General features: G+C 40.7%; 1 protein-coding gene and 1 non-coding gene across 2 annotated transcripts in view; both read left to right on the plus strand.

The window, feature by feature from the left end:
• Window positions 1-26201, plus strand: part of EIF3A (eukaryotic translation initiation factor 3 subunit A) — a 32856-nt gene extending 6655 nt beyond the window's left edge. Inside the window, exons 5-21 of the mRNA XM_018078481.3 lie at window positions 1035-1243; window positions 2217-2388; window positions 3351-3455; window positions 4239-4337; window positions 5024-5140; window positions 6096-6281; window positions 8934-9281; window positions 9884-9988; window positions 11749-11862; window positions 12113-12235; window positions 13217-13370; window positions 14388-14572; window positions 16265-16353; window positions 20633-21519; window positions 22838-23012; window positions 23451-23620; window positions 24932-26201. Coding sequence (XP_017933970.2) covers window positions 1035-1243; window positions 2217-2388; window positions 3351-3455; window positions 4239-4337; window positions 5024-5140; window positions 6096-6281; window positions 8934-9281; window positions 9884-9988; window positions 11749-11862; window positions 12113-12235; window positions 13217-13370; window positions 14388-14572; window positions 16265-16353; window positions 20633-21519; window positions 22838-23012; window positions 23451-23620; window positions 24932-25173 — 3480 coding nt within the window. The 3' untranslated portion in view covers window positions 25174-26201. The remainder of the gene's footprint in view (window positions 1-1034; window positions 1244-2216; window positions 2389-3350; window positions 3456-4238; window positions 4338-5023; window positions 5141-6095; window positions 6282-8933; window positions 9282-9883; window positions 9989-11748; window positions 11863-12112; window positions 12236-13216; window positions 13371-14387; window positions 14573-16264; window positions 16354-20632; window positions 21520-22837; window positions 23013-23450; window positions 23621-24931) is intronic.
• On the plus strand, window positions 4685-4816 carry LOC112841225. Its single transcript, XR_003212837.1, has one exon. It is a non-coding gene; the product is annotated as a small nucleolar RNA SNORA19 (small nucleolar RNA).
• Window positions 26202-26613: the final 412 nt, after the last annotated feature.

Here is a 26613-nt window from a genome sequence, read left to right on the forward strand (position 1 = left end):
TGTTGAATGCTTAGTCTGATGGTCCTGTGTTTCAAACCAAGCTTTGCTCGGAGCAGTAAATGGTAGAGTAGCTGAAGTCACTTGGAGTTGTGACAGTGAGGAGCCTGGAGAAGAGGAGGCTCAGGGGAGACCTCCTCACTCTCCAACTCCCTGACAGGAGGGGGGAACCAGGTAGGAGTTGGTCTCTTCTCCCAGGCAATGATCAGTAAGACAAGAGGGCAGGCTCTGCCAGGGGAGGTTTAGGTTAGATATTAGGAAGGAATTCTTTACAGAGAGGGCAATCAGGCATTTGAATGGGCTGCCCAGGGAAGGGGTGGATTCTCCATCCCTGGAGGTGTTTAAGGACAGACTGGATGTGGCATCAGTGCCATGGGCTGGGAACCACAGCGGGGTTGGATCAAGGGTTGGACTTGATGATCTCAGAGGTCTTTTCCAACCCAGCTGATTCTGTGATTCTATGATGACACCTTCACCTCTGCCAACATTTCTAACATCAAATTCCTTAAAAAGCCAAGAAATTCCTTTAAAAGCCAAGGTTGTAGTTTTTTGGGTTTGTGAATTAGGAGAACGTTCTCTGTTGTGCTGTTTCCATTTTAGGGGTATAGGTAATTACATCTAAGGCATTTCCAAGTTTTCCTGTGTTTTAGGGAAACTATACCCTTTTTTGATCACAGAAACTATTTTTATGAAAAATGCTAGAGCCAATAAATAGTACATTTGATATAGTAGTAAAATAGTAGAACTTTTGTTATTTCATTTTTGGTTTTTTTTTCTCCTTTTGGTTTGTAGCTTGAAAATCTGAAAGAAACAAGTTTTTGAAAAATTACACAAACTAATCATTAAATTCTAAACATATAGTTAATGGAGTTGCAGTATGTCCAAATGATTTCTTTATTAGGAAAGAAGTATGTAATTTCAGGTAGCTGGCAAAACTGAAGTCTTATAACCTTTAATAAATTCATATTTTTCATTTTTTTTTTTGGGTGTTGCAAAAAACTTCCTAAAAGTGTATTTGTTTTTTTTTTTCTCTTTAGGAAGCTTTCAAAGCAGTGGAAGATATTCATGGACTATTTGCACTGTCTAAGAAACCACCCAAACCACAACTGATGGCAAATTACTATCACAAAGTTTCAACTGTCTTCTGGAAATCAGGAAATGCTCTCTTTCATGCATCCACCCTTCACCGACTTTATCACTTATCAAGAGAAATGCGAAAGAATCTCACGCAAGAGGAGATGCAGAGGTGGGGAAGGATATATAATGTGATCTTAGATTCTAATTTTAACCCCCTAGGTTCAAAAATAAACTAAAATGTACCCCAAAAGAAGCAGATGACAGGCATGACCTATGAGCAGCTCTGCCTAAATTGGCCACTACTAATTGCCTCAAAAGAAATCTAGAGCAAGAAGGATGTTTTACAGAGCTACAGTGTAAGTATTGTGAACACCAGGATCACCTTAGTTGAGCTTCCTTCTCTTACTGCCTTGGAAGCTAAGCAAGTCAATGAGTATCTGGGTTTTTTGTTTCCTTTTTCTCTTCTGAGTGGTGGGATTTATTTCACAAGATTTCACAGTAGCTAATGTAAACTTTGCATGGGCAAAGGGCCTTTAATTTTTTGGTAATAGGGATGAACTGGCAAGGCTTTTGAGGTGTGCAGAATCATTGACTGCTTTAACCTCTGAAGTTCATCTACAGGCCTTTATAGAATCAAAACCTGGTCGTAATAATACTTGATGGAAATTCTTACATTCCTGTTCACTTGGGCAGTAGGACCAGAATTTAAGTATTTAATGCCACTTGTTTTGTTACATCAAAAAGTACATCTGTCTTACACTGTAAATTTTAAAAATAAATTCACTCAAAATGACTGGGATGGATTTGCATCTAAAAGTTTTTAAAGGTGCTGCTTTGTGCCATTTTCATTACTTTATAGGGTTTCGGTATTTACAGAAGCAGCTTAAATTTCTTTATAATTTCTTTGTATGTATACATATGTACATACATATCAAAGTTACAAAACTCTTTCCTCTTGTTCCTGAGGAACACTGCATTCTGTCCTCTCATGGTGCAGGTGGCATCCTGGTTATTGCTGGTATTTTTACACAGTTTTGCATTATAAATGCTACTCGTTCCTCTCTTGAATTGGCACGTACATGAACAGGAATTATTAAGTGTTCACTTGCAGTTCATCTCTTGTGCTTCTACTTTGTCAACAGGATGTCTACTCGAGTCCTTTTGGCCACTCTGTCAATCCCTATAACTCCTGAGAGGACGGATATCGCTCGCCTCCTGGACATGGATGGCATCATCGTGGAGAAACAGCGGCGCCTGGCAACCCTGCTGGGGCTGCAGGCCCCACCCACCCGTGCCAGTCTCATCAATGATATGGTAGGTGGTGGCCAGGGGAGCAGCTTTATAACACTGTGTCCTGCTTTCCTTCTGGAGCACTGTGCCTGGTTGGGGGACAGCAGTGTGGTTCGTTGTGTGACTTACGGTGCGGCGTTAAACCTGCAGATTCACAGGGACTGTTTGGAAATGGCAGTGACAGTGAATTCTTGGGTGCACTAAAGAGTCAGATTCCAGATTGTCCTTTATGTCACCCAAGCAACAAATGTCGTTTTGAAATTCTGAGGGGTCTGAAATGAGTTACGAACTAGAACTTTGGGGTTTTTTTTCCCTTCTCTAAGGTGTGTAATTAACTGAACCAAATGTTTCTTTTTTAAATGTATTTTGGATAAGCACAGGTCATATATCAAATGGCAGACCATGCAAATCTAAGTGATTATGAAAACTTCCTTGTGTTTAATTTGAAGGGAGGCTGGATTGATCTATCCTCAGACCCCCCCAGATACTCATAAACAGATCAGACATCATCATTTTTTGCAGTCCTTCACATGCATGTCTAAAACATACATTCAAAGCTCATTTTGCAGTGTAAGTTAATTCTTCTTCCAGTACCTCTCCAGTTTGCCTCGAAACCACAACTTAAGGCTTCAGAAATTTAATCATGAATAGAGGTGTGTGATTTTAGTTTGGGCTAGGATTTTAGATTGTAGGCCTACAAGTGTATTAGGCCTTATGTTTTGGAAATGGCTAAGCTGAGGATGGTGCTCTAGTTTGTTTACCTTGTTTATATGTTTTATGTCTCCTTTTCCATTTTTAAATACATTTAAGTGATGTAATGTAGAGTTACTGTCACTGCAGTTCAGAATGTTGCAATGAGAAGTAATCTGTATTAAAATGTACGTGTGGTGCCTGTTTAACTTCTTGAATATGAAAGTCTTAAAGCATAACTGTTGACTAATATTGCATTTATTTTGAGATCTTTGGATTTTTTTTGCTGACTGTAGGTCAGGTTCAACGTAGTGCAATATGTTGTCCCAGAAGTGAAAGAACTTTACAACTGGCTTGAAGTAGACTTTCACCCGCTCAAGTTAAGCGCCCGTGTCAGCAAGGTAGGTTTGGCAGCTCTGTGTGGTAACTGGTCTTGACTAATAGTCTGTTATTTGAATATTGATTTGTGGTAAATATCAACTGGCATCTTCTATTGCCAGATTTTTCAAAAGAAGGCTTGATTTGGTTGGGTTCCGTTGTGACGTGCTGGTGACATCTGATATACGAGTTGCACCACGTTATTGAAACAGAATGAAAATTCACTCAGGTCTCTAGGGTGCTCTTCAGAGGGTCCCATAAAGATGCAGAGTTTTGGGAATGTATCAGAAGGTTTTTTTGGTGGAGGTGATAGTCAGTTAATTCTGTTTAAATATGGAAAGTGAGAAAGCTGTGTGCACGCACGTGCAGGTGAGTGGGTTGTGTGCAAAGTGGAAAGATATACCAGTGACTTTTCACTCTTAAAATACAGAGGCTTGGGAGGTAGAATAATGTGAGAGCTGTTGATTAGGTTAGTGCAAATTTTGCAATTGATGAAGCACATCATGTTCTTTTTCTTCAATAGAGGAACAAAGATAATTGAGGTGCTAAAAAGAACTTGAAGGTAAATTAGCAGTGTGGTAAACGTTGCCAGTGCTGTCAGTCGCCTTCATACAAAACCTGTTTGCTATCCATTATAAATGAGTGTTCTATCAGATGCACTTCAGTAAAACCCTGCACTCTCTGGGCAGAAGTGCTGTTGTTTCATAGGGTGTAAACCAGAAATATTTATGAGCCATGCTTTGTACTTTAATGGTGAAGTTTGTACGGGTCGATGCAGATGGAGTAACTTTTCAGACTTTTGGTAGGTTCTCAACTGGGTGAAAGACCAGGCTGAAAAGGAACCTGAACTGCAGCTCTATGTTCCTCACCTGCAAAACAATACCATTCTTCGCCTTCTGCAGCAGGTACGAGTAAAGAAAATGTATATTCCCAAGTATACATAAGTTAGTAAATGCTTTGGAAGGAGAGGAAGTTGGAAACTTTCATGCTGAAGTAATTTTTTTTCCCATCAAATAGAAGACCATTATGATTTTGAGATTTTCTTTTCCCCAGTATATAACCTGTATCTTCAGTTTGTACGTTGTTTAGGTACAGCCATAGTAGCTGTACTTGACAGTGGTGTAATCCCTTGCCTGTTTTTTCTTCATTACTTACCAAGCTTAAAACTTCGCTTTGGAGTAAGGTCTGGGGGGGTATTTTGCTTTGGTTTTTGGTTTATTTTGATTTTTTTTGTATCTAAGTGTTTTACAGGATGCACATTTCATTGACCTGCTTTCATTACAAGTGAGAGCAGTGTTATTTCTGGTGTGCTAAAGAAACAGTTGAAGGCTAATTAGCAGCATAGCTGTGTGTAGTTACTGCTGCCAGTCTCCTTCATACAAAGCAGCCATGCAGGAATGGCATTTAATCTTAGGTTAAGTTTGAATACAGTACAGAAATAAAATCCTGAAAGAGCATTTGCAATTGTATTATTATGTATACATTCATTTGTCGACAGTTTGGTAAATTAACTCTAAGGCCTGTACAACAACTTATGTTTCTGATTTCTTTTTATTGAGAAAAAATGCCTGATGGTTCTGTTCCCACTCAGGTGGCCCAGATTTATCAGAGCATTGAGTTTGCTCGCCTGTGTACCCTGGTTCCTTTCGTGGATGCTTTCACGCTGGAGCGTTGTATCGTGGATGCTGCCAGGCACTGTGACTTACAAGTAGGTGCTGTCAAAAGACTCATGAGAAGTTGTGAATGGGCTCACATGAATTACATGGGATGCAAATGAGCTGGCTGACGTGTAACCCAAGGAAAAGAATTGATTCTGATAGATGGAGATAAGCTAGAGTGACACTATATTAAGAACTGAAGATTATTTGCATTCTCATGTGTATTTTTGATTTAGGTCAACAGCCATTAATGTAAGTCCAGTAGAACTAGAAGTTGAAAATAAAATTTGTGGAAATTTGCCCTGTGAGCCCCATTCATTTAGTCCAGCATATCCTGAAGCAAGTTTAACGAACAGGGATGTGAATTGCTGCCTGTGCTGCATTAGTTGTGCAAGACTGAAAAGCCAGCAGTTGCTGACGTTGGTTTGTGTCTCACCAAGGGACTGAAGTGAAGCACCAGTGTCTGAGGTGTGCACTGGTAAAGTGTCTGTGTTGAGAGAACAACAATGAGGTGCAGGTAGTTTTTAGTTGAGGTTGCTTAGTAATTATCCATTTAGGTTTTTAGATGAGGCTGAGTTAATTCACTTAGGTTAACACACAACCTGAATTTATATTTCAGATGTGTTGCAGTTCCCTGCACTAAAGTTAGGGTTCTTGTTTTGTGTATTGCTGATGTGGAGGAAGAGGCAAGAGTGGTTTGCTTGAAGTGCTCATTTCATGGAATCATTGGAATTTCAGCCTCTTCCAGGAAGAAGGATTTTTTTTTTTTTTTGATTGGTTGGTTGGGGTTTTTTCCTGTATAAACCATAGAAATAAAACAAACTTTTATTCACAGTGCTATATTTCTCCTACTAATTTGGCATTTCTCATAGAATGGTGTAGCTAATTTTTTTTAGAGTAATTTCTGCTTATAGCTTCTGTTGACTCATATTGGTCATAGGCAGAGCAACAGAGAAATTGTTCAATAATTAATACAGTCATTTCCTTCCCTTTTTTTTTGCGAAGGTTCGCCTTGATCACACCACCCGGACACTGAGTTTTGGTTCAGATTTGAATTACTGTACTAGAGAAGATGCCCCACTAGGCCCTCAGCTCCAAAGCATGCCTTCTGAGCAGATTAGAAACCAGTTGACTGCTATGTCCTCAGCTCTGGCTAAGGCTCTTGCAGTCATTAAGCCTCCTCACTTAATGGTAAGTTGCTTAAAGTGTTATGAGAATGTTGACAAAATCTGGCATTTTCCCTGTGTGCACTGTGTGATGTTCATCTGCTGCCTTTATCCAGCCTTTTTTTAAATTTTTGCTTGTCTGATTAACTGTTCCTTCCAGTAATCTGTTCTCAGTGCAGTGGTAAACAGTGTTGTTCTGCTGTCCCATCCCTTCAGAACAAACAGTTGATCCTTGAGGTGTTCATACATACACATGTATGGTCACATTCATGAATTTATTAGTGATAAAGTGTCCTTCTGCATCTGCTACATGCTCACCTGTTCTAACAGAGCTCTAACAGCTTTTCTGGTTTAGCAAGGCAAGCTTGTCTTGAAGTTGTGAGATCATACTTGAAGGAGTTCCTTGGTTTATCTTTCCTTGGCACAGGAATGGCAGTGAGCTCTCTAAACGATTAATTTAACGTGACATTGCGAGGATTTGAAGAGGTGCTCTTGTACATTTGTTTTATTTTCAGAAGTGTACTGCTCTGTTTTTCAGAGCATTTTGGTAATGATCTCTGATCTAATTTGACAGTAATGATGGGCTGCATTTGCCTGTTTGTGGATTAAGTAGAAACATAAGCTAATAACTCAACACTTAAAGCTTATATTTTAATGAATGTGTTTTCTCAGATTAGATGTTCATTTTACTTTCATTTTTTTCAGCCTAGTGGTAATCAGTTATTTGTGCTCGTAACAAAGTCATTCTTAAAAAAACTCATCTAGTTAGTGTTTGGTTATAATTAAAATCATGAGTTGCCAGTCTTGCATGTATCAGGCTTAGGATATACCAAATAATAACTTTCCCACAGGTGAGCCTACAGAGCTAGGATTTGTTTAAAATTTTGCATGCATATTTGAAAATCCAAGAGCCTGCTTCCTTTATTCCTCCTGGAGAAACTGCTGTTTTGAAGAACCTGGAATGTAACTTTAAGAGTGGAGTCTAAAAACATGAACAAAAGATCCCCCAGCACAAGAACTGCCCTGTCCTTGTCACTCCCTGTTCTCCTCCCTGGGGCTCTTGGCTTCAAGGTTGGACTCACATTTCAGGTTCTCCAGAGCCCTGTAGCAGCAAGGTGTAAATCAGCCTCAGATTTCCAGCATGCTTTGGTCGTGGCAAGTTAAACCTTCACTTCTCTTACAAGAGCAGTGGTAATTTTTTCTTTTGCTTTGTGTTTATGAAAGATTTCGTAGCAAACATATCAAATATTTTTTCCGTATGGGAAAAAAAGGCTGATTGCAAGATGTCCATGTTAGATTCTTTATACAGGTTGAAATACTTAGTGATCTTCTTCAAATATAAACACACAAAGTAGAACTGTATCATGACACCTAATGCTGACTTACTTGTGTTAGTTTGAACATGCATTACCTGTTTTATAGTGTTTAAGATAAAAAATACTTCCATGTAGGTTTTCTCCTAAAAAGATTTAACTAGTGATTGGTATTAGTGAGATGGTGATTTTGAAAGAAAAAAACATGCTTTTATCTGTACATTCATGGGTAGAAATGACAATCTCACACTTGATATGTTGGTACAGGAAGCTGAATAACATAAATGACATAAGTGCTGGTCATTGTGCCTGTAAAATTGGAGAACAGTATCAAGTTTAATATCAATCTGTTCGGTTAGAGAAGCTGCAGAACAAGTTGATATCCTTTTTTCCTTCATCATTCAGATCAAAACTTTTCAGTCTTTTCAAGTGCTTGAGAACTTTTAATTTGCCACATTTGTTATAATTCGCAAAATCGTTAAATTAATTTTCACTTTCCCGTTTCTGGCACCTCCCTTTATCTTTGAATGTTTGCAGATCTGCCACAAAGCATGGATGTTTGAGTGTTTTTGTTGAATGCCCTAGAAGTGACAGATTACTAAAAATACCTCTGAAGGGGCTCACGTTTCACGACTGCATTTCATGATCAGCATGACTGGGGGAGTGTAGAGAGCTGATTGGGCTGCAGTGTTTTGCTGCTTGATGGAGCTGGCACAATTACACCTCCTCATGTGTACAGCATGAATCTCCACAAAGAACTGTGTGGGTACTCTGGAGAAGGCTGCTGAGAGAATAGTCTACATGCTAATATCTAGAAGCCTAGTGCTTTTTATAAGGTCATTACAATGGGTTTATATACAATGTTTATACCTAAATTGGTGACTCATTTTTTTATCATCTCACAGACAGTGCTTCGTGTCAATTAGGATATTTTCCTCTTATATTAGTGTGTCTGGAAAATAACAAAACTCTAAAAACAAAGGAGCTTTGGTGAAATACAGTCCATGTGGTGGTATGCTTGCAGACACATGCAGAGTCAATCAGGATTGACCCCTATGCCCCTTCCAGTTAGGAATTTCACTATCAGTAACATCTGGGTGTGCAGTATTTTTGGGTGGAAAAATGTAAACCATTACACCTAAGCCATGTTGCAGAATATTGTCTTTTACAGACAACAGGGTTCCAGTCAGTTGATACTACTTTGGATGCCACTTGGACGAGGGATTAGATTTGCCATCACACTTGTATTTCCGTTTGGAGAATACAATGAACTTTGAGTTTTCTTTGAGAAGCGTTTGCTATCTTTTGTGCCTTTTTAAAGAGGTGCAGCATACATCATTGTCTTCTTTTTAATTTAAATTCAGCAAGAGAAGGAAGAACAACATCAGCTGGCAGTCACCGCCTTCTTGAAAAACTCGAGGAAGGAGCATCAGCGCATTCTGGCGCGGCGTCAGACCATAGAGGAGAGAAAAGAGCGCCTGGAGAGTCTGAACATCCAGCGGGAGAAGGAAGAGCTGGAACAGCGGGAGGCAGAGCTGCAGAAAGTCCGCAAAGCTGAAGAGGAGAGGCTGCGCCAGGAGGCCAAGGAGAGGGAGAAGGAGCGGATCCTGCAGGAGCATGAGCAGATCAAAAAGAAGACTGTTCGGGAGCGCCTGGAGCAGATCAAGAAAACTGAACTGGGAGCCAAAGCCTTTAAAGATATTGATATTGAGGTAAGTGACTTGTTGGTGCACTGTTGAGTTATTTTCTTACCCTTTTGGTGCTACATTGCTGGGCTGCCTGAATTTCATGGGGTTTTCTGGGTTTATACTGTAACTGGTCTTAAAAACAGCCTCTCTTGAAAGTGAGACAGTGTAAGTAAACCTGAATTCTGGGTTTAGGTGGGATCTTTTTTTACCTGCGGGAATAAAATCCAGCTTGTTTGGTTCGTTGGTTGGTTGGTTTGGTTTTTGTTGTCCCTTTTTATTTGTTTGTTTGGGGGAGGTTCATTTTGGGTGTTTTGTTTTGTTTCCCTCTCTCCTGTTGCTTAAATGGTATCTGAAATACAAAATAGACCTCCACATCCAATTCTGTAGTACCTGGACTGTGTCTCAATTAAAAATCAACATTAAATGCTTTATAGAGCTTCTTAAAAATAAAATACAAGTTGCCCAGAAGAGAGGAAAAGAAACAGAATGTTCCTGAAGCAAATTATTTTAAAAGTTAAAGGGGAAAACTGCAGAGAAGCTTAAATAAATAAGTAAACAAACAAATCATGTTTGCAACAGAAAAAATGTTTGCTTTATTTTGTATTGATAACTTTACTTGATTGTAGGATCTTGAAGAATTGGATCCTGACTTCATTATGGCTAAACAAGTTGAACAGCTAGAAAAAGAAAAGAAGGAACTTCAGGAACGTCTGAAGAATCAGGAGAAAAAGGTACAAAGTAGGAAGGGTACAAACCCATGTCCATTCACAATTTAGTGAATGTGAACTCCTGTGTTGATATACATATGTGCATATATATATAAAATACTGATGTTGGAAATATTATTGTTTGAAACTAAAAAAGGATAAATTATTATAAACCATCTGAGCTTCCAGTTTCAGTGCAAAAGTCTGTTCTAATTAATGGAGTTGATTTGAAACAGGCCCCTTAAGCTGTATGTGAACCAAGTCTTAGGTGGGAAGACTTGCAATTGGAAAATGTTCAGGGAAGATTAAATGTTCGGAGGAGGAGAGGTCATTGTGGAGAAACTAAATTAATTAACTGTGTTAGTCCTCACTGAAACAGAAGAAATTCTACTGCTAGAGCCCTTCTAGATGGCAGAAAAGCATCTGTCTGAAATGTGGATGGCTATAAAGGTGTGAGAAATGTGTCATAGGAAATAGAAACACGTGACCTGGGCAAGGTGAGACTCACCCAGGACTTCCTGCTGTATTCAAGAAGGAAACAGGGGTTATATGATACATTTGGTGACTTGGGCCACTTAAAACTGACTCGATAGCAAAAAGTGGCAGGTTAGTTAGAAGGGTTCCAGTGAGGATCTTTTACACTGCAGGCCTGTAAACCTGTTGCTCATTCTGGGCAAAACAGCAGAAAATACATGAAACAGTACAGTTAGTGGTCACCTGTAAAAGAATTGTAAGCCAGGACTTCCTCTTGGAGTTCTCTGAAGCTGTCAAAACAAACATGAGTTAGGGTGATCTGATGGGTGTAACTAAGTTGGATTTCCAAAATTCCAAAAATTTCCAAAAAAGCTTTTTGCAGAGTTCTTCACCAAAAAAACATTTATCAGCTGTGGTACAAAAGGAAATGCCCTTGAAGATGTTCTGGTTCGATAGATATAAAACTTTATGTAGGGAAAGCAGGAAGAAAAAAATCCCCCAGTCATTAGCTTGGAATGTTAGATGATGGGCTCCAAACTTAACGTTCTCAGCCAGCAGTAAGGACTTGGTTCTTCTGCATTTGGAGCACTGTCTGCAGCTCTGCTCTCTGTCTCTAAAAGGATGCAGTTCAACTGGAAATTAGACAGGAGGCCAACAAGAATTAACCATGGTGTGGATTGGCTTCTGTGTGAGAAATGTCCATGTAAAAGGGTACCCCTCTGTCTGAAACATTTCTCAGGAGAGGATGTGGTGTCAGTCTGTGAGAGTGTCCCTGCTGTAAGAGCTGATGGTGGGAGCAGTTGTTCTTGCACTGACTACGAGGTGTAGTGGAGTAGGAAGCATCAAAGGAAGCAGCAGGAGTCATGTTCAGAGCTGTTTGTAGTAGAGGGTGAGTCTTCATGCTGTGAGCCACAGACACACAGGAGTCCTTTCCAAAGGACATTGTTGTATATGAAAAGCTTCTTTGAGTTCAGAGGGACAGGAGGAGAAATCCACTGATGCTTAAAATATAAAAAAGCTTCCAACACAGGAAATGCTGGGAGCTGATGCTGAGAGAGTATTGTAAATGTGCCTGTCTCTATTCCTGCATCCTTGCCTAGGGGAGCACTTAGTTGCTGGTGCTAGAGGCAGTTTTTCAGTTAAGTGGGCCTTTGATGTGGTCCAGCGTGGTTGTTATGTAGCCATAATATATCAGATATATTGGAAAAGCCTCCAGATAGTAGGGTTTTCTTCGAGGGATGCTGAAGATGGAGTCTTCCAGATTTGGGCTTTGTATTATGACATGCTAAAGGTGTGTTATCTTTATTTAGATTGACTATTTTGAAAGAGCGAAGCGCTTAGAAGAAATTCCTTTGATAAAGACTGCATATGAGGAACAAAGAGTGCATGATATGGAGCTGTGGGAGCAACAGGAAGAAGAAAGGGTAAGAATTTTTTGTTCAGATTTTTAGCAATGAATGAAAAATAGTGGGTTTTGCACTGTCTTTTTTTCCCCCAGCTCATTCCAAGAGAAGAAAGAATGAAGTGTTGGCTTCACGACTGGATTGTGCTGGGACAGCAATATCTTCTGTCTTGGCTCTGAAAGAGGAAAAGATAATTTCTCTTTCTAGTGGCTGAGGTAGATTGAATCCAAATGCACGGTAAAGTTATACTTTCTGTATTTTCTATTTTTAGATCACCACCCTGCAGTTGGAGCGTGAGAAAGCCCTTGAGCACAAGAGCAGACTCTCCAGGATGTTGGAGGATAGAGATTTATTTGAAGCCAGGCTCAAAGCATCCCGAAGAACAGTTTATGAGGTACATTAGACATGGCACTGTAACAAAGTATTCCCCTAAAGTGAGGAACTAACACTGTGACCAAGTGATTCTTCATGAAACTAGAAACAAATTAGTATCTAAAATGGCTCAGAACTGTGGAATTGTTTATTTTCTGCTTTGACTATTTAAAAAAAGGAAATTCTGTGCACCCATTCCTAGACATTATCATTTACAGTTTTTGACAATTTCTGAAATAGCTTATATGGGAAAAAAGGTAAATCATTCGTTTCAATACAGCTATTTGTAACTGATCATTAGTGACATAAAGACAGCCAGCTGTATCTGCACAAGTACTTGGACTTACTGTGCTGATGGCATAGTAGTGACAATAACACTGAAGCTGAGAAACAGGTGGAAATTCTTCTCTATGGTTTTTAATTTGTGTGTTTGAATCTGGAAATTATTTTGACAGTTCAAGTATTTTTTTTTGTTCAAGCGATGTTTATTTTGTGATTGCAAAATTTAAAAACTAATGAGATCACAAGGTCAGGGAAAGAGCTGTTCGTCTGTTTCTTGCTCTACATTTTAAAATTTCTCATTTTCTGAGACTGTTTATAGCTTTGAATATTTGACTGTGTTGCTGTAAGAACTGGCTTTATCATAAAGAAATGGAAAAGGTATTTTGTTAAAATAAAGTAGTAACTGCATATGATACTAAGTAAAATATTTTAGATACAGGTAGAATATTATTTAGGCAATTCCTGTTCAGAAAAAGCAGATAAAGGACTAAAATTGTGTATGATGATTTGATTGTCTTCTAAGTTGGGGTATATTCTCTTAAAATGAATTGCAGAAGAGGTTGAAATGGCAAACAGGTAGTTGTTTTTCAGTGGAGCAGCGTTAAAATGTTGCAGCTGGTTTGTGTTTCTCTGTAGCTTTATTTAGCTCTCCAGCTGCTGTCCTGTTGCTTTCTTAGACAAGGCAGGTGTGGTGTTCTCAGGTGTGGTGTTGGTGTTTCAGGATAAGCTCAAGCAGTTCCAGGAGCGGTTGGCAGAAGAGAGGCGGAATCGCCTGGAGGAGCGCAAGAAACAGCGCAAAGAGGAGAGACGGATCACTTACTACAGAGAGAAGGAGGAGGAGGAGCAAAGGTTACGAGAAGAGCAGCTGCTTAAAGGTGTGACTGGGAACATTATTATTTTATCCTTTGCACCCTCGACCCATTCCATCTGTGTAACACAGCTAGTGTCTGGTGTCCCTGTGTCACAGTTTGGAGGAAATCTTTTCAGCTTCCAGTCAGTGGAGCAGACTGTTCATTGCTGTTAGATATGGTGCCTTTACATGTTACCTAACACACCTCCTGAATGCTTACCTGTGCAGCACAGAGGTGAAGGTAAAGTCTGGTAGCAGGGAGGGAAAATGAAAGCATATCAATGCTTCCTGCCCTGCCCTTCTCCCAGCCATGAATAAAGGAGGTGATAAAGTAGGGGAGGCTAGTGAAAAATTGAGTCTTTGATTTTAGCCTTTAGTTTGAGCTCTGGCCACTTGTCTGTGCACATCGTAAGGAGAAAAGAAAGGGAATGTTGGTGTCATGTCAAGAACTCCAGAGCTGTAAGCAACTTGCACACCTTTCTTTGTGAAATGCTTTGTCTGATAGCCCATTTCAGGGCTTTAGAAGAGAAGACATGATTGGCATCCTGTAAGGTGAATTTCTGTCCTATTCGTCACTTGGAGGATTAAGATTTCATGTATCAAAGATCATAATCGTGTGGTATTTAAAAAACAAACGAAAACCAAAGCAGTCATGAGTATCAAATTTGACACTGGTAGCTGGTTTTTTTGTTTGGTCTTACCTAAGGAAGGGATCCTCCACCATGGTTGTATAATTACTTCTGTTGTAGCTGGCACATTTGTGGTCTCTACATGGAATTAACATAAGGGTATTGGAACTTTTTCTTCCTTGCTAGCTGTTCAAGGTGTCTCATTAATGGATGTATCAGGGCTCCTTTTCCTGTTGCTTTGGAGTTAAGATACTTTCAGAGAACAGGTTCTATGGTTTGTTAAACTCATCATGTGAAATGCTTGGATTTGCTCTTTTATAAGGAGTCAAACTGTATGTTGTGACTGTTCTGTGGGTACAGCACAGCACTGGAGTTTGTCTTGGTGAGCTTTAGCTGTGTTTCCCCCTGGGCAGAGCGCGAGGAGAAGGAGCGCATCGAGCGCGAGAAGCGCGAGCAGGAGCAGCGGGAATACCAGGAGAGGGTCAAGAAGCTGGAGGAGCTGGAGAAGAAAAAACGTCAGAGGGAAATGGAGATCGAGGAAAGGGAGCGACGTCGGGAAGAGGAAAGGAGAGGCTTGGATGACCCATTTTCAAGGAAGGTGGGTAATACCTGCAGGTTTGTTTTCTTTCTGGCTGCTCCTTCTCTGGATTTATTTGGAGGATGATGTTAGCATTGCAGAATTGTCAGGGGTTTTGGCTTTTAGGTTGTGTGAGTGGCTAGTTCAATAGTTAAATTATTGTCACTCACTGTCAGGATCTGGAATCTGGAGCTTAGTATTAGTGTAAAATAAAGAAACTACTAAAAGCTCCAAGCTGTTTAAAAACTAAACAATTAAAGGCTAAAACGAGTATTGGATAACATTGTCTTTAACACAAGAGGAAAACTATATTGGAAGCAAGTGCAGTAACTCATGACAAAGTCAGAAATTAAAGTAGATATTGAAGGAAAATTCCAGACTAAACATAAACTCATAGTTTTATATTTTAAAAGAAAAGAAACACGCAATAACATAAAACGAGGTGTGTGGAACTTTCTGTTTACAAATATAAATTGGATTGGGAGAAATGTTATCCCAATTCAACAGGAAACAAAGCAAAAGTTAATTGCAAATGAATGTTTAATGATTGAAAAGAATGTAACTAAGTACCATAAGCCTTCTTCTACACTCCACTTTTTCAGAACTTATCATTCAAGAGAACTAGTTTAAAATTTCATCCACCATAGCCTTTCTCTTTGTTTAATACATACTTCATTAACACCACAAAGATAAGTTATCAGAGCTTGTATAACTAGTTTTGATAGTCTGTCAAGTAAATAATCATTAGGGGTATTTTTCACATAAGAAGTCTCCTAGCCATGGGCACTTGATTGTATGGAAAAGCTGGCTCAGGTTCCAAGAGAGATATCTGTACCACTTCAGAAATTCCATTTGCAGTTCTGGGATTCCTTGCTCGCTGTTGTTGGTTGGGGTCACTTCAAAAGCATTTAAAGAGACAACCACAGAGAGTGGATCTGCAAGATCTTGGGTAACCTGTGTATTTCCCCATATTGACAGTAAAAATATTTTCCAAAGCATTGAAAACTATGGAGAGGTTGTGTGACTATGTGAAACCAGGTGTTTTAGGTGGTTCACCTAATTAGTTTATTGTGTGGAATTAAGGAATAAACAGCTGTGTTAGAAATAGTTTAAGTGGTTTGTCTTTATCCAGCAATGGAGAGAGTAATTTTAACTTCATTTTAAAAAAATACAGATTAATTATTGCCCTGCCCAGTAAGAATCACTAATACCTCACCTGTTCTGTGCATACTGGGAACAAAATGGTCCCTGTCATAAAGAGCTCTCAGTGTATTTAGTTATATTTCCTGATCAGATTAGAAAGCACAAAACCAAATCATTCCTTGAATTCATTCCCACCATGATGAAGCTCCAGGAAAAGTGAAAGTGTTAGAACCTCTCTTTTAGTCACCAGGTGGTAGCTATGGCTGACTGTAGCTATTGTTCATACACTTGTTCATAAACTTGTTAGTGTATTTGCAAATATCCTACCCTACTGGTGAGGAATGTGGCACAGAGGGAACCACATTATTGGTTAAACTGCACCAGAAACAATCAAGTCAGTCAGTTAAGACCATACTTTAGTTCTTCAAGTCTCCTGATAGTACAGTATTCTCTACAGCGTGACTAGTGAGTTTTTAATGACATTGTATGCTCTAAAAGTAAATGATATGTTGAAAATCTTCATTTTTAAAGTACTCAGAGAGAATGTTCCTAATTTCTTTGGACACACAGGAGTCTCGTTGGGGTGACAGGGAGTCTGAAAGCTCCTGGAGGAGAGGAGGGGAGCCAGAATCCGAATGGCGCCGAGCACCAGTGGAAAGGTAACCAGGGGGTTACTAAGCACCAGTTGTGTTGGGCTCAAAGTATGTAGGCTCCCATGGTGTTTCCACTGCTAAAACTGCAATAACTGAGTAATACCTCTTGCCTTTACATCTCTGAATGTTGCCTTGTATTAAAAAGTTGCTTTATAAGGATCTCGAAAAGAGAGAGAGGTTTTATCGTGGAGCTGCATTCAGATAACATTCCTGGTTTATTTAGCTGAGATATATGAAGCTACCAGACACCTTCTGTGTGTGATAACTTGCTTACTTGGTTTCCTTTTTAAATTGAAATTCCTGCCCCACTCAAACATTGGTGTCAGTTGTATAAATACAGAATGGGGAAGGATGACAAGCAAATGCAGGGCTCCTGGATGATGAAACTCTTTGAGATTTTTCCATTTAGAAAACTGACAGTAATGTATAAGAATAATAAAGTCAGAATTCAGAGTCTTAACCTGTGCAAGTCCCGGAGTGAGTCACAGGGCAGAAAATACGTGCCATAAATTAAACAAAGTTCTGAAGGACTGTATTGAACAGAGAAGAGCAAATTTCTGAAGGTACTTCGCACTATAAAAAAAAAGAAATCCTTGCTTGTTTACATCTGTGTATTTTGGGGATTTTGGATATGTTCACTAATAGTGAAAACTGTTTATATGGTTGTAGAAAATAAGATTTTTAACATATGTCCATTTCTCTGCTCCACATCAGGATGAGCTGTAGCTAAAAATTTTTCTGGTGGTGCACATCTAGTTGTCCTTAAAAGCCTTTGCTAGTGGAGATAGCACTGCTGGTTCTCATTGGCAATATGTTTTATGGCTTCATTAGCCTTCCAGGTAGATAGATTTTTATAAATGTCTTACCCTAATTTCCAGTGCAGCAATTTAAATCCATTAGTGCTTCCTATGACTCCAGTGGAAGCAAATTAATTTACTCCTACTCTCTCTAGTAATTTTTTTTAATGAGTTGGAAAAGTATGATCTCTCAATAAACAATAGCATTCCATCTTTCCTTAAAAGCTGTGTTGCCATTCCTGGTAGGGATTCACTTTCTCTTCATCTGCAAAATGTCAAAATTGGATGAAATTCCAACTGGATGAAAAATTGGGTGAAGCCTTTAACTACTCACATACTGCAAAAGTTGTGGCTGCCCCATCCCTGGAAGTGTCCAAGGCCAGGTTGGACGGGGCTCTGAGCAACCTGATTTAGTGGGAAGTGTCCCTGCCTGTGGCAAGGGCTTGGAATGAAGTGATCTTTAGGGTCTTTTCCAACCCAGACCAGTCTGTGATTCTGTGAAGTGTTTAATGCATCTATTTATATGCCTCAATGCAATTTTTTTTCACACAGAATGATAGAGATTGTCTTAGTCATGTCTCATTTAACTTCTGTAGAAAAGGAGCCAAGTGATTGCCGAGGAGTTAAAATTGGGAATATTTTGCATTATTATGTAGCAAGTTTGGTAAAACTTTCCTTTTACCAAAATGAACATACTGAGGAATAGTGAAAGGATATATTGATAAAAGTAAAACTCCATATCTCTACATGATTTTAAGTAAAGGAATGTTTCTCAATTATTTTCTATTTGCTGAATTTAGGAAATACCAAAGTAAAAGTGATGATGCTCAGTCATAATTGCAGCAGAAAGGTGCACTCCTTAGTAGTCCCTAGTCTGCCTTCAGTTGGATTTTAACCCTAAAGGGAAAATGTGTTGGATACAAAGACAGCACTGCAAACCTAGCTGAGTAAAGTAATGCCAACATGAATTTCTGGATCAAGTGATAAAGGCAGTAACACAGATGACAGAGCATCAGATTTAATTTGCAGCATGTATCTAGCTGTAAGTGCAGCTATTGGATATATATTCCTTAAAAAGTCCTTATGGATGCTGATGCAAGGAGAAAAGCTCTAAAATTTGTGTGACAGGCAATTTGTGATGGAAATGGCACAGTCCTGGTCGAATGTGCCATGTTGGCACACACATCCTTACAGTCACAGAGCAAGCAACTGTACTACAGCACAGCCCCCAGAGTGCTGAATTCCAGGTGATCAGCGTGTTCCAGTGTTCTCAGTCTTTTCCAGGCGTGGTTCCAGGTGCAAGAAGAAACAAATTACAGTCAGAAGAGTCCAGCAAGGGCTGTCTGTCTCTTGAACAGGGAGCAGCTTTATTCAGAGTTATGATTAGGCTGCCAGTATTTGTTCCTCCCCTGTGCAGGAAAGGTAGCTTAGTTATAAAAACTGAAAGAGGAAAACAAAACTAACGATGTAGTAAAATTTTATACAGAGGAGAAGAAAGGTTAACGTAGAAGTGCTGTGTAGGAGTTAAACTGAAAGCCAGCTGATTTAGTAGAAAAAGTCATTTTATGGTGGTACCTCTTGTTCTTTCTCTAGTTGACAGAAAATCCGTAAAATACCCTCAGGAAGTAGACCCATTGAAACAATGAAATGGCAACTGATACAGACTCACTAAAAGGGGCAGGGCACCCTTGGCACAGCTCATCAGTTACTGTGCCACAGATTGCAGTCCCAGAGGATCAACAAATACTCACGTGCTTGTAGTCAAGAAATCCTAGAAATTAAAAATACACAGAAAAGGGGAGTTGACCTCTGTTTGCTGTTTGCCTGAACTGAGCAAAACAAAATTACAAACCTGTAACAGTGGTAGACACTGTAGTGTGAACTTTGCCAGCAGGTTTCTGCTTTATTGGGTAAAGCTGTCTGCATGCTTTAGCTCTTGTAGATCTGTGTGTGGGGTTTTTAGAGGTTATTTAAAAATGGGTTATATAAGAGAGACTGGCTTGATTTATAAGAGGGAAAGAAGGGCAAAAGCTGAAACAAACACCGAAGTTGTCAAATGAGAAAAAAACAGTAAAAACAACAGAGACATAATTTCACCTGCGAGTAATAGTTTGAAAATTAGAGTAGCAATAGCGATTTAAAAATCCTAAACCCTGAAACAATACCTGAATGAATTAAATACTTGTTCATTTGATGAAACTGATAACTCTGTATGTCTTTTATGGCAAAATAATAAGACTTTTCAAAGGAGAAGATTATCCAATTTGAGTCTAAATGGAAATTAACAATTTCCATGGCTTGGCTTTTATCTCACAGATCAATGGTAATTGCATTCCCCCTTATTCTTCCGAAACTAGGAGATGCACTGCTTGCTATTGCTCAAAATTCTTGAGAGGCAGAGTTGTCACAAACTGTTGCCTCTTTGTTCTCACCTCTTCGAGTCCTACATCTGTTGTTTTGTAGCAAGTCATTGCTGTTCTTTTGTTTACATTCTAGTAGCATAGTGAATTTCTAAACATGGGGGTGTTTTTTCCTTGTGTTTTGGGTTTGATTTTGTTTTTTTTAAATCCATGAGGTTAAACTCCAGTGCAGCTTCTCTTCTGCCAAGAAAAACCTAGCAGTACGTTTCTGTGATGTACTATTCCTTGTTCCTTTTTATTGCTGAGGGAGGTTAATTTCCAGAAATAAATTGATCTGGTGACAAAACCAAGGATAAATGTATGTGTAAAATCCTGGAGACAGTAAACTAAATGATGTGTCCAGGGAAGTGACAAGAGTGAAAGGTTCTAACTGTTCAGCTGTGTCTGATCTTTTCAGTGTTACAAGTCCAAACGTATTTCAAAGATGAACTGATGGCTCCACAGCCCAGGGAAAATGCTCACTGATTCTGTACTTCCCATGTACATCCCAGTAAGGAGAGCCCCTGGAAGCACTGACAGCCTGCCAGGGCCTGGGGCACCCTGCTTGCTATCAGGCAGTAGCCGTGGATTCACTCACGAGTTCACTGCGTTGTCCTGCCTAGTTGTGGAGCCTTGTCAATGAAAGTATTGCCAATCCTTTGGGCTGGAACTGTGCCCAAGCATGAGAAAACAGGGATTGGACTGTGGGGTTGGTATGTCATGAAGGAGGAGAAAACTTAATTCATGGTTGTAGGGTTTTTAATACTCATTCTTTGAGACTTAGCTTGAGTTTGTCAGATTAGGCTCGGTGTTGCAGCAAATAACCAACAGGGGACTGCAGTTATCCCCTTCAAACTGTAGTTTTGAAGGAGATAGTAAACTGCTCAGTCTTTACAGGAGGGGTGGTGACCTACTGCCTTCCCATAACAGTGAAGGCAATTACAGAGTGCACTTGGAAACTGCACACTCTGTAGATGTGTTTGCAGCGGCTCATCAAGCACACGCAGTCAGGAATGGCTTTGAGGGGTTGATACTGTTGATGTAAAGCTTTCCTGGATGTCAGCTTCTGCTTGTTCTCTGGTTTTGTAGAGATTGGCGTCGAGGAGAGCCAAGGGATGATGAAAGACCTTTCCGGCGAGGGGATGATCTGCCTCGACGGGGGGATGACCTGCCCCGACGTGGTCCTGCGGAGGAAAAGGAACGTCCTTCCACCGAATCAGCGGAGGACAGGCCACCGAGGCGAGAAGGGGACGAGGACAGGCCTCCTAGGCGGGAAGGGGAAGAGGACAGGCCGCCCAGACGAGGATTGGATGATGACAGGCCGCCCAGGCGTGCCTTGGATGATGACAGAGGGAGCTGGCGAGCTGCGGATGACGACAGGGGTCCCAGGCGTGGAATGGATGACGACAGGCCGCCCAGACGTGCTATGGATGATGACAGGGGTCCCAGGCGTGGAATGGATGATGACAGGCCGCCCAGACGTGCTTTGGATGACGACAGGGGTCCCCGGCGCGGGCTGGACGACGACAGGCCACCCCGGCGCGGCTTGGACGATGACAGAGGGAGCTGGCGAGCCGCGGACGACGACAGAGGGCCTCGGCGTGGAATGGATGATGACAGGCCACCCAGGCGGGCTCTGGATGATGACAGGCCACCCAGGCGTGGGCTGGATGATGACAGGGGCAGCTGGAGAGCTGCGGATGATGACAGGGGTCCCCGGCGAGGGCTGGATGACGACAGAGGGCCCAGGCGAGGGCTGGATGACGACAGAGGGCCAAGGCGTGGGATGGATGATGACAGAGGGCCCAGGCGAGGGCTGGATGACGACAGAGGGCCCAGGCGTGGTATGGATGACGACAGGGGGCCGTGGCGTAACGCTGACGATGACAGGCTCTCCAGGAGAGACGATGACAGGGGGCCGTGGCGTGGTGGTGATGATTCAAGGCCAGGTCCTTGGAGGCCATTTGGTAAACCAGGTAAAATACAGCAATATAGTAACCTTCCCTCTGAAGTGTGTGTTACCCTGATAGGTAATGGATGTAATGTACTTGGTGCAGAGGTGGGAGAATCAGCTCTGAAAACATCTGGATTAATTTGGCTAAAGGGGATACTCCTTTACTTAGTATAATTAAACCTTTTAATTGGGTTGAATTAAAAAAAAAAACAAACAAACAAACAAATAGCAGTGTCTGTTGCTTGCCTGGAAGATACCTAAAGGTCCCAGAGTAATGCTGATCGCTTCCCTGTGTGCAAAACCAAAATAAGTTGAATGCTCTGATAGGAGAGAAACATTCTCACTAGATTAGCACACGTTGGGACTCTTACCCTACCCCTTCTATGTGTCTGAAATGAACCTCCTTCAAAGGAGGATTTTGGTACCTCATTCAGGTGGGTCTGGTTTTAATAATCCCTCTTTATGTGTACAGAGATATTCCTGGTTTTAACATTCCTTTTTTGGTTTTGTGTTGACCCTTCTTTAAAGTCCTGCTTGGAGTGGAGTTTTGACTAGAAGACCGTCTGAGGTCCCTTAAAGTCTGAATTATCCTATTCTTAGATCATTTATTTCTAGCTTTAAGTCTTGTTGATGGTGACTAGAAAAACTGTTTGTGATTCTTTTCAGAACTGTCAATTACATTTAAATGCTTGATATGATTTGGATTTCCTGGTTCTTTTTATTTATGTATTTGCACATCAACTTTTATAGACACTACTTCTGTAATCCAAACCTGTGGAAAAGTTATAAACATCAAAACTTGCACTCCATTTTTTCCTATTTAAAGCCAAAGCAGGCTGCACAATAAAGAACTCCCATTTCCAAATAACTGAGTGATATTGCAGAGTGCGCTGCGTTAACTAGATGGTAACAAGAGTCATATTTTAAAGTAGTGCTTTAAAAAGCAGTAAGTTCTTTAAAAATAATATCTCACTTGTGGATTTTCACAAAGGAACCCACTGTCTAAACTACTCCCTTTACTTCTTGCACTTGTTTTGCACAAGATCCTTGTGGAGTTTATAGTTTCTGACTGAGGACGGCAGGGTGTGATCAGCACTGCTGAGCTGTTAGAGGCAGGCCTGAAACCAGGTGTGGATTGCTGGCTTTACATTAAGCAGTTTGTACAGTGTTTTGTCTGTGGCTCCCTCTCAATGTGCACACTTTTTACAAGCATCTTGAGTTGGATCCTCAGGGGTCAAAACTTGAAGAACCAGTTTCCGTGAGGGAAGTAAAGGATTCTTTGTCTACAGAGAGATCAGAGGTCAGTCACAAATTCCTTTGACTGTGTTTCTTTCTTACAGGGGGATGGAGGGAAAGAGAGAAGGCCCGTGAGGACAGCTGGGGCCCTCCACGAGACTCCAGACCTTCAGGAGACCGTGAGTGGGACAGAGACAAAGATCGGGATGAAAACGAGAAGGACCGGGAATTCGACAGAGAGAGAGATTTCGATCGAGACGATCGTTTCAGGCGCCCCAGGTTTGCCTTCTCTGTTTAAATACTTGTAGAATGTTTCTGCCAAAGAAAAAAAAGACTTGCCCTGCTGATAACGAAATAATGTGGAATTGCCAAGTGAAAGGAAGAGGGGTTGGTTTGGGTGAAATTAAGCACTTCAGGCAGCAAATGGATAGTGGCGTTTTGGGGCCCTGTTGGCTTGTTATTTTTAAGACGACGTTATTTGTTGACAGAAGGGATCTCAAAATGCTTTACTGCTTATAGTTATTATTTTTTTTAACCCATTTTCAAGAGAATTCCATGTTAGGCTCAGAAAAATACAATTTTGGAAGTATGTTAGTGTGTTAAGTTCTATTTCACCACCACTGGGTGTGAAAATATCTGTGCTGTGCTTTATTATCACTTCTTTCCATAGCAAAGGTAAAATATTAACATTTAGTCTTCTGTTTTGAATGGCCAAAGGGATGATGCTGGTTGGAGAAGAGGCCCAGCTGAGGAAACTTCTAGCTGGAGAGATTCAGGTCGCCGTGAGGAATGGGACAGAGGTGGCCGTGACATGAGGGATCGCCGCAGCGATGACAGAGAGCCACCCCTCAGGAGAGGCCCCCCCCTCAGATCAGACCGGGAAGAACGTAGGTTTATTTTACTGCTCCTGAAGTGCCACATTCATTGCAGAGCCTTCCTGTTACTGACACTGCTAGCGTGGGGTCACAGGGGAATAAGATATTTTCGGCCATTTAAACTCCCTTTGTATAAACAAAGTGATAAAAAGCAGCTTTTGTGTAATTGAAGATTCTTCAGAGAATCTTAACTATTTGTAGTTTTATTCTTTTCTCTCATAGTAGCATTTCACATCTACAGTAGAGGATTAACATTTCAAGTGTGCACTTTTCATAGCAGGATTGTGTTCTGGGTGAATGAATTCTTTGTACTGAGACTATCGAGACATCCCAGGAAGGAATTTCTGTCCCTTTTCTTAAAACCATTAAAATGTGAGGGTAGTATTTCCAAATGAGGCCTTATGGGTTTCACACTATTAATGGTGGTAATTTTGATGACTAACCTATTTTGATTACAGACATTACCCTGTTTTAATTTTGTATATTTATTAATCCTTCGCTGCGTTCTACAAATACAGCAACAGCAGATACATTTAGCCTGGAGACACCACCACATCTTCCAGTTCTGGCATTCTAATGTTCAGAATCTCTTTGTCTCTGCCCCACGTGTGGGTGCTCCGGCACGTGGGATCAGGCTGGAACAGAACGTGGGATCCAACAGGGACTGCTGCTGGCAGAAAGGCAGAGTGTTCTCAGTGGGGAGATTTTTGGGGTTTTTTGATGTGTCAAGAAGTTTTGGTGTTTGTCTGTTTGGTGTATGCCCCGGCTGGGGTAGAACATTTAACATCCTTTTGGTGGACATGAACAGTTCTTCTTGTAGTAAAGGGTGGTAGATGCTGTTACCAGTAGAGTCATGTAATTCAGTGCCTCTAATTTCTAGTAGGCTGAAGAGTAATTTCCTGTCTTTTAGTGCAGCGAACACCTAAACATTTTCCACAAGTGTTTTTAAGTAAGGATTTTTCTGTTTTCAGGGTTCAGTCATTTCTAAGGAGACACTTTTGTGCTTTTAATTCTGCTAATAGTATAAGAATATATTTTTACATCATAAAACCATGTACATCAATAGAACATTTTTACTGCAGTTGTTGTGTTTTAAAGATGACACTGGGCTTGCTCACCACACCCCAAAACTGAAAAGGGGCTTGAGTGATTCCTGTCATTACTTCCCTGTAAAACTAAACCATGTATTTGGCCATCCTCGCTGTATGACCTCTTGGCAAGGCTGAGAGTCAGTAAATCAGAGTGCCAGGGTCGGCCTGCTCGGTTAAACTCCTGCAGGTGCTGGTGGAGCATGACAGAGCTGTCCTGTTGTCTTTGTTGCAGCCAGCTCCTGGCGCCGCGCTGAGGACAGGAGAGAGGAACGGGGAGAGGAGCGGGAGCCAGTCCGGAGATCAGCCCCTGCTCCCGCTGCTCCTCCAGCTGCTGCTCCCCCACCAGCATCCAAAGAGCGGGAGAGAGACGGGGAGAAGGAGAAGGGCTCCTGGAAAACGGAGAAGGAGCGTGAGCCCGTGCGCCGCACTAAAAACGAGACAGATGAGGAAGGGTGGACCACTGTACGACGTTAAGTGGGAATCACAGAGTTTAACCAATGTTTTAGCTTTGATTTGATGGAATCCAGATTATATTTGTGCTTATAAACATTCTCAATTGGAATTCTTTAACCAATGTTTTGAGGTAACATGAAAGCATGAATTACTTACTCATATAGATTGATCATGCACAAAACTCACAGCAGAAGGTTGGAAATGGAAATGCCAGTTTTTGAAATTTCAAATGATGCTTATTTCATGGGTCATTTGTTGCTAAAATAAAAAGAAGCAAGCCCAACAGCTGTCTTCAGTACGGCTTCTATCTCGCACCAGAAGAGGCTGCCCTTTTTATTTTGAGTCTTTCTTAGTTTGGAATGGGGTATTATCATCACAGAACACGCATTTGAAAACACCTCTGTTCACAGAGTGGAATTATTGAAAAAGCAGAGCTAAATTAATTTGCATAATTAGCCAAAAAAAATAGGAAAGCCCTCTTTTACATAGGTATCTTGGAGGGCAGGCGGTTTCTGAGACTTATTTTATCACTATCTAAATTCAGTAAGTTGTTTAAATTTGAATTAAATACAATAAACATTATGAGCATTAGCTACACTGGGATATTTTCTGTAGAGTTACTTGAATCCATCATACCTCTGAGGCCATTTTGCAGTCACAGTTCCAGTAATGTATACACTGCTGCAGTGTACAATCCAACTTGCAGCTTTCACCATTTCAGTGTTTTGGTAAGCATATGGCTATGTACTTTCTGTTGCCAACATCACAACTGCTTTTTCCATTACTGGATAATTCATGCCTTTCAAGGATTTTTAAATATTGTCATATTTAAAATGTGTGGTTTTGGAGAAATTGTTCAATTTTCCCCCAATTCTTTGTCTTCAGGGTCAATTCTTTCCCTTTCCAGAAAAGTGATTTGTAGTAATGGCTGTGTTGACTTCAAACCTGGGGTGCGGTAACAACGATTAGGGATCTGATCACACTGAAGCCAACACAGAACTTGCTGCTGTGTGTTTCTTCAATGATAAATAAACGACTTAAGGAATTAACTGCTGTGTTTTGACTTTTTAGTAGCTCCCTGCAGTGTGTGTTCATGCAGAACAGCTGTTGAACAACCCTTTTCTGTTCTCATACCTGTTCTGCAGCAGCTGAAGGAGAATAGGAGAGCACCTGGGATAATTTCTCCCTGAGAAAGTTGGTGTGTGACCAGAAGTCCGTAATACTCCTCTTGTCCTTTTCCTGCCCTCTTCTGAGTTATCCAGGACCAGCAGGTATCTTGGGAAACACTTGCTCTCACAGACATCTGAGAGCTTGATTTTTGTGTCTTTGGAGCTTGTCACGTGATTTCTTGAGTCACAGAACTCCTTCAGAGGAGTAGTGTTTTCTAAGCATAAAAAGACACCATGGTTTTTGGTTATTTTATCCAGGAACAGCACATAGATCTGGAGCAGTGGCTGCTGC

Source organism: Manacus vitellinus, unplaced genomic scaffold, assembly GCF_001715985.3.
Source record: "Manacus vitellinus isolate BGI_N305 unplaced genomic scaffold, ASM171598v3 scaffold_40_pilon, whole genome shotgun sequence".
Taxonomy (NCBI): Eukaryota; Metazoa; Chordata; class Aves; order Passeriformes; family Pipridae; genus Manacus; species Manacus vitellinus.